Source organism: Bos indicus x Bos taurus, chromosome 26, assembly GCF_003369695.1.
Source record: "Bos indicus x Bos taurus breed Angus x Brahman F1 hybrid chromosome 26, Bos_hybrid_MaternalHap_v2.0, whole genome shotgun sequence".
NCBI classification, from domain to species: domain Eukaryota; kingdom Metazoa; phylum Chordata; class Mammalia; order Artiodactyla; family Bovidae; genus Bos; species Bos indicus x Bos taurus.
The window spans coordinates 37,247,555-37,263,746 of NC_040101.1; the positions used below are offsets into that span (position 1 = coordinate 37,247,555).

The 16,192-nt window shown below is 36.9% G+C and overlaps 1 protein-coding gene across 2 annotated transcripts in view; it reads right to left on the reverse strand.

Moving 5' to 3' along the window:
* Positions 1–1,879: 1,879 nt before the first annotated feature.
* KIF11 (kinesin family member 11) overlaps positions 1,880–16,192 on the reverse strand; it is a 75,584-nt gene continuing 61,271 nt past the window's right edge. For both annotated transcript variants that reach the window (XM_027529307.1, XM_027529306.1), the window contains exons 18-22: positions 10,072–10,351; positions 7,673–7,895; positions 6,204–6,352; positions 5,216–5,332; positions 1,880–3,324 (exon numbers count right to left, since the gene is read on the reverse strand). In XM_027529307.1, coding sequence (XP_027385108.1) covers positions 3,193–3,324; positions 5,216–5,332; positions 6,204–6,352; positions 7,673–7,895; positions 10,072–10,351 — 901 coding nt within the window. In that variant the 3' untranslated portion in view covers positions 1,880–3,192. The remainder of the gene's footprint in view (positions 3,325–5,215; positions 5,333–6,203; positions 6,353–7,672; positions 7,896–10,071; positions 10,352–16,192) is intronic.

Sequence of the window (16,192 nt, forward strand, 5' to 3'; positions counted from 1 at the left end):
TGCCTGTTCATTTATACTATTGGGAGCCTCTAGTGATTTTTTTCACTTGTTACTTTTCAGCTCCAGATTTGTATGGTTCCTTTTTACAATTTCTTCACTGATATTTTCTATTTGTGGAGACAACTTACTGGATTCCTTTAGCTCTGTGAGCATATTTGAGACAGTTGATTGAAAGTCCAAAGTTTATGCTCCCTCAGCAAGTTTGTTATTTTCTTCTGCGAATGAGCCATACTTTGCAAAATTCCCAGTTTTTTGTTGAAAACTGAACATTTGAATATTATGGTAAGTTTGGCAATCAGATTCTTCATGCCTCGCGGTTTGTTTTTGTTCCTTGCTGTGGGCTGTAGCAGTTTAGTGACTTTTCTCAACTTTTTTTGTAAAGTCTCACTTGACTTTTCTTTGAAGACTTTTTTGCTTGTATTCAGCTAGTATTGACAGATTTCCTTGAATGCCGGTGGCAAAAATATAAGACAAGAATTAAAAGAAAACAAAAGGGGAAAAAACCTCCTCCTAGTCTTTGTAGAGTGGCTATATTGGAGCACTCCTTTAGTGCTTAGCTACATCATTTTTAAATCTGCTTAGCCTTCACTTCCTACTTGTGCTGAGCTGAGTTCAGCCAGCAGTGAACATTTAGGTCTTCTCAGGTCTTCTCTAAGGATGCAACTTGCCCTAAACATAGATGGCTTTCTCAGTTCCTTAGTATACAATGTTGTTTTTGAATAGCCTGACTTCCCTAGGAAATCCTCTCCCATTATTTCCTCTCAGGCTTTGGGCACACCTTTATTTACCTCAACTGTAATCTTTTGCCAAACGTGGCAGCAGGTTATTTGCTTACAATATTTTCGAGAAATGCCTTCCATTTTTCAACCTGAGTTCAGCGTTAGCTGAAACAAAGGAAAGTCCCTTGCTTCAGTCCTTCACTTTGGCCTAAACAGGTTTCAACAACTTTTTGAGATTAAAACTTGCCTCAGCTTCTTTGGGACCAGGGAACAGGTCCCTCTCTGAGAACCCTGGGCTTCTGCCTGTCTTCAAGACTACCACAGTGCTGGGAAGGGGGATGGAGCAAGGGCAAGTAGAACACCAAAAGGCTTTCCTAATTCTTAGGTTACTTTGCTCCTGATGCGACATTTGCTTGGTTCTATAAAATTCTGTTTTTCCAAGTTATGACAAAATTATTTCTGAATGTTTTCATCTCTGAGGAGGAATGATGGGCCCTTGAAGCTACCTACTCTATTTTTGCTGAGGGTTACCTTTTGAGTGCTTCACAATGTATATTAAAATGTACCAAGTTAATTTAAGGCTCTAGAAGTTAAAATTCTCCTGATTTATTTTGGCTTCTGTAGGCTGTTCAGCCAGCTGCATTAGCATTCCTGCTGCTGCTGCTGCTGCTAAGTCGCTTCAGTCGTGTCCGACTGTGCGACCCCATAGACGGCAGCCCACCAGACTCCCCCGTCCCTGGGATTCTCCAGGCAAGAACACTGGAGCGGGTTGCTATTTCCTTCTCCAATGCATGAAAGTGAAAAGTGAAAGTGAAGTCGCTCAGTCGTGTCCAACCCTCAGTGACCCCATGGACTGCAGCCCACCAGGCTCCTCCGTCCATGGGATTTTCCAGGCAAGAGCGCTGGAGTGGATAAGCTTAAAACAGTTTGGGAATGAGATGGCTTAAAGCTGGACTCCAGGCCCTGTGAGGGCCAATCTGTTTCTCATCCACCTCACACTAAGGTGTAGCCCGGGGGGTGCGACGGGGAGCTGGGATGCTTACCAAGGCCTTCCTTCCTTGCTGGTACCTGTGCACAAGTCTATTTTAGGAATTTTAATACAACTTGCTTAACTCTGTAAACATACCCACTGCAAAATAAGAAATAATGAGACAAGGAAGTTAATGTAGAGATCAAATTTATTACCAAGGGTAGCTTATGTTTATTAGATATTATTCATAGCTTGTATTGACATCTGATTTTGCAGAGAAATTATATGATCATTTTTATTAAGATAATTAATACTCTGCAAGGCAAATTGAGTTCCTTGAAGTAGCACGTTTTCTAATTCTCCAACAGGGCTTGGTTTTACTTAGTTATCAAAATCAAACTCTGAATTTCTACACTTAACTTGACGTGGGCACAAATTTATTCTTTGCATATATTCTAAGTGCTCTGGTTCTTCATGCTGAAACATCCCAACTTCCAGAAATTTGGCTGCTAGATCAAAAAAATATCAGGGACCTTCAATGAAGGGTTAAGATTTCAGTAGAGAAAAATATATACACACATATTTTATTATATACAAAGAACAACAAAAAGTTTCACCAAGTAAACAAAAGAATATAAATTACACTCATAATCAATAGCTTCAAAAAGCCCTTAAATCAGTGTGACCTTTTGCACAAGACATAGGCCTCAAAATGGGGTCACACAGCCATTAATCAGAACTCAGGGTTTTCCTCCCATAATAGCAATCTATATTCTGGAGAGAATGGCTTTTTGTGAACTGTGTAGGGGCTGATATGTTAGGCCTCATAAAGGAATGAAATGCTTTTTCACATGTAGGGGTAAACAAAAATATTGACGGGATATTTCCAGAGTTATGTTTACTGTTGACAGTGATTTTAGAGATAACCACAGAAAAGTGTCAAAGATTTCTAGATAAAACTCTGGCTATCTCCTAATAATAATGGATAGATACCATTTTCTAGCTCTACAAATGGTTTGGTGACAAATAGAAAGGGAGAAAGTGAGCTGAGAAAGCAGAATAAAAAAGTCTAGGGAAGGAGGTAAGGAAAAATAAACATAATTCAATCATACTAAGAAAAGAAAGGATATGGCCTTCCTAAGACCAAGTGCTGGTGATATTTACCCATATAAGTTCAAGCCTAAAAGAACACTGCAGCGTCTATCTATCTGCTATTTAGTAATATACAAGAAAACACTTTTCATTTGTTCTGAAAGAGCTATTTTATATCAAAAGCTAGAAATACATATTTACTCCATGCAAATCCCAAATGAAATCTAACTTAACACAGAGGGAACTACAGCAATGACAGAAAAATAAGTAGACAGTAAATTCAACTACATTTACAGTATTGCCTTGATATTTTCTACTCATTTTTAATCTACACACAAGGCTCAAGTTCTGGGGTTACAGGTTTTATTTTTCATTTTCCTTAAAAAGTAAAATTACCAATCCTCAAGTTAACTAAAAATTGTTCTGGGCTCGTAGAGGTAACCTGCTCTTCGTAACAGATTGCTCTATGATTTCTTCTACTTTAGACTTCTCCAATGGATTAGTGCCTCTGTTTTCTTTGTCTTTTCCATGTGATTTTTTATGCTGTGGATTTAAGGGAGAAAATTAAGTCAATATAAAGTAACATGTGACACATATTAATCATATTCTATTTTCAAAATTCTCTGGGTTATAGGGAAGAAATTAGGTGTGGAAAACTTTAGAAATACTCAGCACAAATTGGAGCCAACACTTTGCCTGGAAAGTAGAAATGAATGCCTTCTTATTTTATCACCAAGTGGGGGGTGTGTTTGAGAAAGAAATTTAATTTTATGTATGGTTTTCCAAAAAAATAATTACAGATTTTACTGTAGGGCCACGGTTATCAACATGGAGACTTTTGCCTCTAGGGACATTTGCTTATGTCTGAAGACATTTTTGGCTGTTAAAGCTAGAGGGGCACTACTGGCTTTCGGTGGATAGAAGCCAGGGAAGCTGCTAATGAATACCACATAATACACAGGGCAGGTCACCACAACAAAGAATTAGCCAGCCAGCTCAAAATGTCAATAGTGCTGCTGCTAGCAATCTTGCTCTAGGGAAACAAAGATGGGCTATTGTACAAAAATGGCAATTCAGGGACTTCCCTGGCAGTCCAGGGGTTAGGACTCTGTGCTTTCACTGCCAGGGCCAGGGTTCAATCCCTGGTCAGGGAGCTAAGATCCATGGGCTGCAAGATGCAGCGCCCCCCACCCCAAAAAAAGAGGTAATTCTATTTTAAGCATAGATCTATAGGCTATCTCAAGATACTTTTTATTTAACCTATATTTTATCTTTTAAAAAACTTATTTCGTGTTTCTCATTTGGGAATACTTCATTGGAATCCTTGTACTTGCCCTTAGGAGCTTTAGGTAACTGATGACTTTTCTTATAGACCCACTCATCAATTCTTAGACAAACTGTAAAGCAGCTTTAGAGTTTCTAACCTAGCAAACTTCCCAAAATCAGATAGATATCAGAGAAAAAAATAATTTCTGGACTTTAGCTAAAGGTCTAAAATCCAGTCCCAAGTCATTTCTGGTACTGTAGGAACTTCCTTGCCATAACTGAACCACTAAGCCTGGCCTTCAGAACATCATATGCTGTAATAATGAAAGAATTTTCAAATAGGGATTAAGCAGTCACTTAAGTCCTCTTAACTTTCCCTCTTTTCTTAATTTTATAAGATAGAAGAGAGGGTTGAAAAATAGAAATGTATCTAGCGTTTTCTAATAGTAAAGAATAAAGCAAAAGGTAGGAAGATTTGGAGGATAAAATTGCCTTGATGCAGAGAGAGAGGAATTTAATGGAATCTGAGCTAGAATAGGAAATTCTTACTTCACAGACTCTGTTGAGGCTTATGCCTTTAAATGAGAGGAAAAGATTAGACAGTTTAGAGTATCATACTCGCAAAAGGGGTGAAAAGGGGGAAGGAGAGGGCACAGGATGTAAATGCTCAAGATCAAGGCAGGTGAGAAGTGCAGGCTACCTGGGGGAATAGTTAATAGGAGAAAAGCCTCAGGCAGGAGACTCAGTCATTAAACCGGAGAGGCATTCTGTCTCAATTTAAACGTCTTAGCCTTCAAAGTCTTACTGTGGGCAGAGATAGGCTCCAGGACATCCACTTTGAAGGTGGAGGGAAGAGAGAAATGACTGCTTTTAGTATCATTCTGAGTATGGAGGAAGTAGAAAAGGGGTAAGGATAACAACAGAAGATTACCAGCCAAGGATGGGAATAAGTCAAATTTTGCATTTATTTATCCTACCAATAAAACCCTAACCAATTATCATACTTGTATAAATTCTTTAAACCAGAAAAGTTAACAAGCCATCCCAAAGGAATGACTAAAATACTTTTCCTGTTCCATCCATCAAGAGCAATGCCTTGATACTGAATAGCAAATAACAGATTTATGTTAGATGTGGAAGGGTTATCTAACAAGATACAGTCAGGTACCTGGAAAAATGGAACCCCACCACTTGATGAACAATCCAAACTAGTATCTACAGATGGTTCCTGAGTCAGAGGTTCTTCAACAGTGAGCACCAGAACCGCATTTTCTTCATCCAAGTCCTAAAAGAAGAAGCTAGATGAATTGATAAATTCCTAGGGCTCAAAAATCTTCACATGGTGGGGGTGGGGTTACAAAAAATCTTCACACAAGGCAGTTTTCCTCTTTGAAAAACAACACAATGTCCCTTACTTAAAAGTTAAATCTCAACAAAATTAGCAGAAAGTCTACAAAATAATAAAAATAATTCCTGTTATGTTTGCACATAGAGAAGTACCTATAATAAAGTGTTAAATGTGATAATCTCAGAATAAAGAGATTATAGTTTACTTTTTACTTTCTTCTTTGTTACTTTACAATTTCCCAACTTTTCTATAATTACTATAGTTAAATGCACAGATTGTAGCGATTCTCTACATTCTACTTCCAGCTCCATCCTTGTGATTTGGGACAAGGTGATTCTTAGTTTCCTCACCTGTTAAAATGGGGATAGTACTAGCATTCACCTTATGGAGTTACTGAGAGAACTGACTAAGTAAATACATATGTAAAATGCTCAGAACAATATCGAGCACATAATATAACACAACATAAACATCGTCTAGGGCTTCCCTGGTGGTCCAGTGGCTAGGAGTCCGTCTTGCAATGCAGGGACATCGGTGGATCCCTGGTTCAGGAAGCTCCTACATGCCAAGGAGCAACTAAGCCCACGTGCCCCAACTCTTGGACCATACACCTAGAGCCCGGCTCTGCGACAAGAGAAGCCACCACCACCAGAGAGTAGGCTCTGACTGTCACGACGAGAGAGAGCCCTCAAGCGGCAACGAAGACCTAGCACAGCCAAAATAAGTGATACAAGAAATAGATAAAGGTAAATTTAAAACAAAGTTTATGGGAGAATTCTAAAATTATGATGCCTAAAATAAATTTTACCTGACTGGTCTCTTTGTTGTTTTCTGAACAGTTTAGCATTGTTAACAGCTCAGGCTGTTTCATTTTCAACTGATCAAGGAGCTGTTCACGTGGCTGAGTTCTCACCAGTGTTGATGGGTATACATAATTTTTCCTCTGTGGGGTCGTACCTTTAGTGGATATAAGTGGTAAAAATTGAAATGTGGCTTATGAGTAAGGTTTTTTTTTTTAATTGAAAAATAACTGTTTTATAATATTGTGTTGGTTTCTGCCATACATCAACATCAATCAGTCATAGGTATACATATGTCCCCTCCCTCTTGAACTTCTCTCCCAGCATTTTTTTAATGCTAAAACTTATACTTCCCAGTAAGTCTTTGTCTTCCAAAAATATAAGCACTGCCACATATGAGAATCAATTTTGTTATCTGTCAGGCATATGTTGCTTAAAATATTTCCTAAATTGACAACTCAACCAATTGCAAGATGCAATCTATGCCAAAACATGAAATTTTCCACCTACAGAAGATGTATTGTAGGCTCTAAAAGGATTCAGAGTGTTCTGAAAAAGATGGCAACATTATTGGAATAAGATACAATTTTCTCAGCATGATCAGTTAGACAGGAATAATCATTTTACTGTAAATTTGGTGGAAAGTAAATATTAACCCAATTACATTTCTTTATAATAATTCATGTTCTAATAATTTACATGGGCATTGGCCTTTTCACTTAACATTTATATTTCTAATTTCATTGGAAAATGGATAATAAATATCAAGAGTCTTGGGGGGAAAAATTAACTAGCATCCTTTAGTGCCATCTCCTTTTATAACTGCTAAAAAAAAAAAAAGACTGTAAAGTATAATTTCCATACCACAAAATACACTCAATGACTTTTAGTAAGTTTACAGTGTCACCACTACTGCAACCTAATGAATACCTCAATTACTCATCCTGTGTTAAACAGTTGTTAACATCCTGTGTTAAACCTTCTTTCATGAAGGTTTCACATTATAGCTTACACTGCTCTGACCTCCCCAAATGGTAATTCCTGATTGCCAATCTAAACGGTCCACGACAAAAGGAGAGGTGCACATAAAAAATGTACAGTGTGGTGAACCTTGCATTGAACTAGATTTATTTAATTACATTCCTCCACTTTTGGTATGAAAATGTCCTTTAATAGACAGTGCTACATAGATGGTAGGCTTTCTTTTTGTGTTCTCTTAATAAAGCCAGTTGCCTGAATGTTTGTAAACTTTTACTGAATTATGATTGCCCAAGTTTCTGGGAGTATATGCCATGTATATCATCTAATGCTTGATTAAACCTACTTTAGGATTCCAGTTTTTCCATATTTGAATTAATCAGAGTGAGATGGTAAATGTGTGTCAGGGAATGGCAGGACCTAGTTTCTAAGAACAACTAGCACTGTATACAGTTGAATTCAACTTCAAAAATTTAATTCAATTTCCCTTTAAAAGTACCTGTTGGGATATCCAGTTTCAGATCCTGTTGTAGAAAGCAGTTAAGCTTATTCAAACCTATTTTTACGGTTTTATTAAGTTCTTGACTTCGTGTCATTAATTCTTCTTCATCAATAGTTATCTGACTGAGAAAAAAGTTTTGCTGGTTCTCATTAGCTGCTTTATGCCCACTTAACTGTTCAGTAATCTCTAAACTTGAAGTCTCACAGCCTTGGTTTACAACCTGTAAATGATGCAAATGAGATTTCATTACTAAGATCAAAGTTGCCAGTGCTTTATGCAACATTTTAACTTCTTACCTTGAAATTTTCCATAACAAAGGTTTTAGAAACACACGTAAAAGTATAAATAGTAATACTAATAATCCCTTTATATTCACTACCCAGCCTCACTGTTTATTACTACATGGGATATAGATCAATTAAGACTGGCCAGTTCTGAAGCCAAGACAGTTCTGAAGCAATTTCTGTATCATTTTATCCTTTTACATCGTGTACTTCTCCAAGAGTTAAGAACTTTTTAAGACCACTCTCACATCTAAATGGCATCACCAACTCAAGGGACATGAGTTTCAGTAAACTCCAGGAGTTCGTAATGGACAGGGAGGCCTGGCGTGCTGCAGTCTATGGGGTTGCAAAGAGTCTGACACGACTGAGCAACTGAACTGAACTGAACTCACATCTAAAAAATTTAGCATTCCTTTCTTTATATCAAATGTCTAGTCTGTTTAAATTTCATGAGTTCTCTCATGTTTTTCAGACTTGTTTGAATCAGAATTCATCATTAGATTTGGTTGATATGTCTTAAGTAAGTGACTATATAATTTCTCATCAAAACTGAGATATTCTAAGAGTAAAAAGGGCCATTAATAATAATTATCCCAGTGCAATAAATATAAACAAGGACTATCCTAGGCAAACCAGGGCTTAAGGCCCTCTAGGTCTGAACTCTCTTTTGATATAGGTTATCCATACTTTCTTCTTTAAAAGAAAATTTCATTGAAGAAACCAGGTATTTGTGCTCTACTAAATATCTCAATTATTAGATATGTTCAATTGCACCTCTGTTATTTTCACATGTTCATTTGTCCTCTGTATCTTCTACAAATTAGTTAGATCTAAAGGCTTGATCTAGACCAGGTTTTAACTTTTGGGCAAGAATATTTCATAGGTGGTACTGAAAGTACATAATGCCTGGTTGTGTCTCTCACGTTAAGATTAATCGGTGTGGGGAATTCCCTGGTCGTCCAGTGGTTAGGATGCAGTGCTTTCACTGGCAAGGGCCGAGGTTCAATCCCTGGTTGGGAAATTAAAATCTCACAAGCTGCACGGAAAAAAATCAGCCAGTGTGTTTGAGTATGGTCACCTTCTTATTATAAAGATCTCTCGTCAGCTTTTGCTCAAATGGTGTACGCAGTCACTAAGGTCCACAAGGATTATTTCACTAGGGTTTTGCAAGATGGTGATATCCTAATTCTATCATTTCTTCTGCATTTTACTAGCTGGAATTCTTCTTTGAAACACTTTTCGTCATCCACTACCCTGCTAAACCAAGACAGAGTTCTTTCAGGAAAGACAGATGACCTTTCAATTGTTTCCCTTCATTTACCACTTCTTAGAATAATTTACTGCTTCCCTAGCATGATCCAAAGGAGACTAATGAAATTTCTATGAATTTATCAATTTTAACATATTTGATATATCTTTACTGCAGCAATTGTTGCTCATGATGCTCCAATTGTACCACCTCTATAGGGAGTGTCTCCTAAGTCTTTTTGAGACAATTCCATTCATCTTTAACAGCATCTTTACTTTCTGGTATGACAAGATCTATAGGCTCATCTGGTATATTTCCTGCTCCAAACCTGAAATTATCTATTTTTCTACTAGTCATGGTTCCTTTTTGTGAAAATAGGTTATATAGCTTAAAACACGTAAGTTCTTTTACCTAATTTCTAAGAATAGTAGTAAAATCCTTTCCTTGCACAGAAGGAAAACCAAGGCACAAAGGGTTCATGCAAATGTTAAGTTCAAGCAAACCCACAAACCTATCAGATATCTTCTGAGTAACCAGAACAATGTCCTAAATACTTAAAGCAATAGAAGGATAAGTGAAAAGTATTACATACCAAAAGACAGCAAGCTCTAAACCAAACTAACAAATCAAAAACCAAAGATAGATATAGGACAGATCAGACAAATGTTAAATCATCTGGAGATCTAGAAAACGTATATATGTGAAACAAGATCGTGTATAAGCATACCAACTGTTAGGCCTACAATTTTAAGTTATTCATTATACTTTAGCATGTGTTTTGAAGCCAATTCTTAGCCAAGAATATAAAATCTTCTGATTATCACTGTTATCCCCAAGGGAGGTTCCAGTTACAAAGTAATTACCTTCAATAAATTCTGAAGTTCCTCTTGCCTTTTACTTAACCAAGATGCCCACTGTTCAGAAAAACAAAGTGTGCTTGTGTTCAGAGCCTCGCATCTCTGTTCGGTCTCTTTAGAAATTATTTCAAGGTTGCTACTGAGTTTATCACAGTGTTTCTTAGACTCTTCAACCAATTTTGTACCTTCTTGGTTAAAATGTCTGAGTTCCTCTGACAAATCATCAAAATCAGCACAAAATTTTTCACTGTGAGAAATTGTTTTGCTAATTATATCTTTAGATTTCCTATAGGAAAAAAGAATAACACTGTTAAAATGAAAAACTAAGACTCAAAGGATACATAACTTGCGCAAGATCACACAGCTCAAAAATGGAATATTCAAACCTCAGTAGTCTTATTCTAGAGTTCAAGTTCTTGTCTTTTCACAGCAGACTGATACCACATCTGTGACTAAATGACTTTTGAAAATATCTCTTTTCTTATAAAACCTTTTTCAGCCCTTTTCCAGATGTGACACTTTACTTCATACCTCTTATAATACTAACTATATGGTTATTAAAATGAACTCTGCCGAAGTGTTTTACTCCTTCCAGGTTGCTCAGTGGTAAAGAATCTACCTGCAATGCAGGAGACGAGGGTTCAGTCCCTGGGTTGGAAGGATCCCCTAGAGAAGGAAATGGCAACCGACTCCAGTATTCTTAACTGGAAAATCCCATAGACAGAGAAGCCTGGCGGGCTATAGTCCCAGGGGTTGCAAAAAGGCTGGATACAACTTTAGCCAACTAAACAACCACTGAATTACGTTACTTAAGAACATCTCCTATTGCCTGTAGCCTCTAGTTTACAGTTCCTAAACTGTCCACAATCAGTTAAGTCATTCTGTTCTTAAGCAGTTTTGCCTTGTCTATGACACAAAATAAATAAAAAATTATAAATACTATAGAAAAAAGCCAATTATAAAACTTTCTAATAATTAAAAGACAAGTATATTGAGGTGTGACAAATTATACATATAGAACATATACTGCAATGTAACATAATGCTGATACGAAACTAATACCAAAATATATATTTAAAATTCATCAATGGCTTCCTTCTCTCCTTAAAGTTCCCTATAATATCAATAGCATTCAAAGTCATCTCATAGGAGCAGAGTTAAACTTTGGGGAATGAAGGTTACCCTTTGGCACCCACTCCAGTACTCTTGCCTGGAAAATCCCATGGATGGAGGAGCCTGGTAGGCTGCAATCCATGGGGTCACTAAGGGTCGAACATGACTGAGCGACTTCACTTTCACCACTAAATGGTACACCATGTGAGCAAATCAAGTGGGGAAGCAAATGTGCCCGAAACCAAAGTTCAGCTACAGACAAAGTGGAAATAATTGAAAAAGGAAAAGAGAATTAAGTGGTAAGCTTACAGGTTATTGACACAAATCCATCCCCTCAAGGAATCACAACCCACTAGAAATAAAAAGTGGGGAAATGCTTCCTAGATTCGGAATCCAGAAAGAAGAGTTCAGAATGGAACATGTAATAATGAACAGGACCAACAACAGAACTGAAAAACTGATGACAGGAGTTAGTAGTAGGAGAGGTGACATCCAGAATTCTAGAGCTGTGTCATTCAACAGACATATGAGTCATATACACAATTTAAAAATTTCTAGAAGCCATATTAAGAAAGAAAACAGATAAAGCAGAGGAACAATGTACTGGGTAAAATACATGAAAACAAAGCGTATGCGCTAGGAAGGAGGGATTGGGGATATACTGTTAAGGTCCTTTCATTATACACGAAACAGCAAACTATTTGGAGGTGGATTAAAATCATTTTAAAACATATATTATTAATCTTAGGAAAACCAGTTTTGAAAAGTAATTTTAAAAGCATAAATGACAAGTCAATGGGAGATAAAATGAAAACATAAAGATGCTTGACTTAAATTAGGAAAGGAAAAAATGAAAACAAAGCATAAATGATGCAACAAATAGAAAATGACAAAATGGTAGGTTTTAATCCAACCATACCAATATTTAAATGAGAATGGTCTAATCACACCAGGTAAAAGCCATACATCGTTAGATTTGATTAAAAAAAAATAAGCAAGACCCAATTATATGCTGTTTATAAGAAATCCACTTTAAATATAAAGACTTACTTCAAAAGTAAAGAGATGGAGAAAGCTATATTATGCAAATAGCAGTCAATGGAAAACTGACATTTTTTGTATTGAAAGAAAGTGAAAGTGAAGTTGCTCAGTCCTGTGTGACTTTTTGCAACCCCACAGACTGTAGCCTGCCAGGCTCCTCTGTCCATGGGATTTTCCAGGCAAGAATACTGGAGTAGGTAGCCATTTCCTTCTCAGGGGATCTTCCTGACCCAGGAATCGAACCCAGGTCTCCTGCACTGTAGGCAGACTCTTTACCATCTGAGCCAGAAGATTTTGAATTAATTTCAGACAAAGTAGACTTCAGAACAACAAAAACTATCACAGATAAAAAGGGACTCTATTAATACATAATGATAAAAGGTAAATTCTCCAAGATATATCAACCCTACTGTGTATGCATCTACAACAGAGTATCACTTATATGAGGCAAAAACCTGACAGAACTGAGAAGAGAAACAGACAAATCTACAATTAAAATCAATTTCAATACCCCTTTATTAGTAGAACAAGTAAACAGAATCTCAGTAAGGATATGGGTGACCTGAATGGCACTACCAATTGTCCTACATAACATGTTTAGAACACTAGTCATCAAAAGCAGAATACAGATTTTCTCATATAGGCAGCACGGGAATGAAGCATGCCATAATAAAACTACTGGGGCTCTGAAAAGTAAATTGTTATTGGAATCACAGCCCCAAAAGGGGGCCAAGACCTTCCCATTTAAAAAAGATTTTAATAATAGGTTCTGAATCACCTAACATAACAAACAAAATGTTCAGGAAACAACTGAAAACCGCTCTGGAAAATCACACCTTGAATGTGTAAAGACAATACGTACCAACACTGAGATAATTCAAATGTTAGAACAATTTCATAAGGATTTTAATCAACCATCATAAAAACGTTTTCAATGAGCAATTAAAATACATCTAGAAAACAGACAAAGAGAATCTTAACAAAGAAATAGAAGAGATTTTTAAAAAGAAGTAAAAGGAAATTATAAAACTGAAAAAAAGCAGTAATTGAAATAAAACATCTCACTGAATGGGTTCAACAGTAGATCAAACAGGAAAAAAGAAGGGTCAGTGAGCATAAAGACAGATTATAGAATTTACTCAATCTTATCAAAGAGAAAACAGACTATATATCTATAGTCTCAGAGAACTATGGGACCACAATAAAAAAAATAAAACTGAACATTTGTGTCATCAAAGTTCTAGAATCAGAGGAGAAAAAATACAGTGCAGAAAAATGTTCAAAGACATAATGGAGGGAGTTCCCTGGTAGTCAAATGGTTAAGACTTGGTGCTGCCATGGCCTGGGGTTCAATCCCTGGTTGGAGAACTAAGATCCCACAAGCTGTGTGCCAAGGCCAAAAAAATCAATCGATCAATCTTGGTTTTAAAAAAAAAAGGATGAAAATTTCAAAGTCTGGTAAAAGACATAAGTCTACAGATTCAAGAAGCTGCTGCTAAGTTGCTTCAGTTGTGTCTGACTTTTTGCAGTCCCACGGACCACAGCCCACCAGGCTCCTCTGTCAATGGGATTATCCAGGCAAGAATACTAAAGTGGACTGCCATGCCCTCTTCCAGGGAATGTTCCTGACCCAGGGATCAAACCCACATCTCTTACCAGTTCTTTACCACTAGCGCCACCTTCAAGATGCTGAGCAAACCCAAAGATGATTAAATCAAAGAAATACCTAAGCAAACACAATATAATCAAACGTTTAAAAACTAAGGACAAAGAAAATATCTTGACAGCAGGTACAGAGAAACTGCCTATACATGAACAAGATTTGAATAACTGTGGATTTCTCATCTCTTGGAGACCAAAAGGAAATGAAACAACATATTCCAGGTGCTGAAAGAAAAGACTTGTCAACCCTGAATTCTATAGCCAGTGAAAATACTGTTCAGGAATTAAAGGAAAATCAAGATATTGTTAGACAAAGCAAAAGAGCATTTGTGGGCAGCAGACCTACCCTAAAGACTAAAGGAAGTTCTCCAAACAGAAGAAAGCTTGAAACTTCAGGAAGGAACAATTTAATGGGCAAAAATAGGGGTAAATATCAGAATATTCTTATCCTTGTGAGTTTATAATATCTACAGGCAAAAATCTTGACAAACCCCACACCTTACACAAAAAATTAAAAACCAGATCATGAGGAATTCCCTGGCAGTCCAATGGTTAGGACTTGGTACTTTCACTGCCAAGGACTCAGATTTGATCCCGGTCAGGGAACTAAATTACTGCAAGCCACGTGGTAAGGTCAAATTTTTAAAAAAAAAAACTCATGTATTTAAATCTTACATAAAACTATAAAACTTCTAAAAGAAAACATAAGTCTGATTGAGCTATATGATAAGGATATGAGACTGGCAAGCAATGAACTATAAAGTAACATTAAACACTAATGCAGGAATCAGCAAACTTTTTCTTTAAAATCCAGATAGTAAATATTTTAGGCTTACAAGTAGTCTTTGATATACTCTTTGCGGTACAAAAGCAGCTAAATACAGCCAAAGGCAACACATAAACAAACTGGCAGATGGAGTAAACAAACATGGATATGTCAATAAAATTATCTGCAGTAGCAGGCATCCAGCCCAGAGACAGAGTTTGCCAAGATCAGATCAGATCAGATCAGTCGCGCCCGACTCTTTGCGACCCCATGAATCGCAGCACGCCAGGCCTCCCTGTCCATCACCAACTCCCGGAGTTCAATATATATTTACTAATTAGAGCAGGGTATTTCATCATGAATATGAGTTAGAAATTGTTAAATTACTTAATGTGTATTCTAAAATTGAGCAAATATGTAAATACATTGTGGATGAAAGCCAAGTTTCTCACAGTCTGAAAAAGTAGCACAAATATGAACTGAAAAGATACTTATGTGCACACATATGTACACATTCACACATATATTTCCAGCTATGTCCACCTGAGAAGCCTTAGAAGAAATGACACCCCAGTAGCAGTAAGAACGTCTAGTGCCCAGATCTTGGTTGCTATTACTGTGATTTTAGAGCTGGAGCTGAGAAAGTACAAGATTACTGGAACACCACGCTATGTGTCTGTCTGTTAGTTGCTCAGTTGTGTCTGATTCTTGGCAACTCCTCAAAAGAGACAGATCATATCAAAAGGACACAGAAGACAACTTGAAGAGGCTCTCACTAGTCAAAACTGGGACAGGGAGCTGCCTGGCTGCCCAGTAGTTAGGGCTCCATGCTTCTACTGCAGGGGACACAGGTTTGATCCCTCTTCAGGGAACTAAGATCTGACATGCCATGCTGCACAGCCAAAAAAAAAAAAAGATAACAATAACAAAACAAAAACCTGAGATAATTTGAGCATCAAAATAAAAAAATAGTGGATTATAACCCAGAGGATAAAAGAATCCATGAGTACATGATAATATAAATGAATAAGAATAAATGGCAAGGGAAAGGGAAAGCTCTTCCTCTCAACAGAATGCCAGCTAACACATGTAGAAGGAATGATGGAATTAGAAAAAGATCATTTGACAACCACTATCATAATTATTTCAGATATACATATCAATGGATTCTAGGAAGAACAGGATACTTATATAGTTTCAAAGTATCTCTCCTTAAGTTCTTTATTAATTGCAAAGGAACTTTACAGGGGAGAAATCTAGAGGACAATACTATACCCAAATTATCAAAGTTAAACCTCTTGATATCTGAGATGCACTAAGAACACACTACTTTTGTGTTATGCTTGACAACTCCAACTAACCATGAAGGCCACCCCAAATAAGGGACACTCTACTAAATAAATATTCTATGCTCACGGAAAAGAAAAGGCCGTGAAAGACAAAGACTAAGTGACTGCTCTAGATTAAAGGAGACTCAGAGAGACACGACAAATGCAATGTGTGATTCTGAATTAAATCTTGGACCAGGAGGAAAATCTTTTTTTA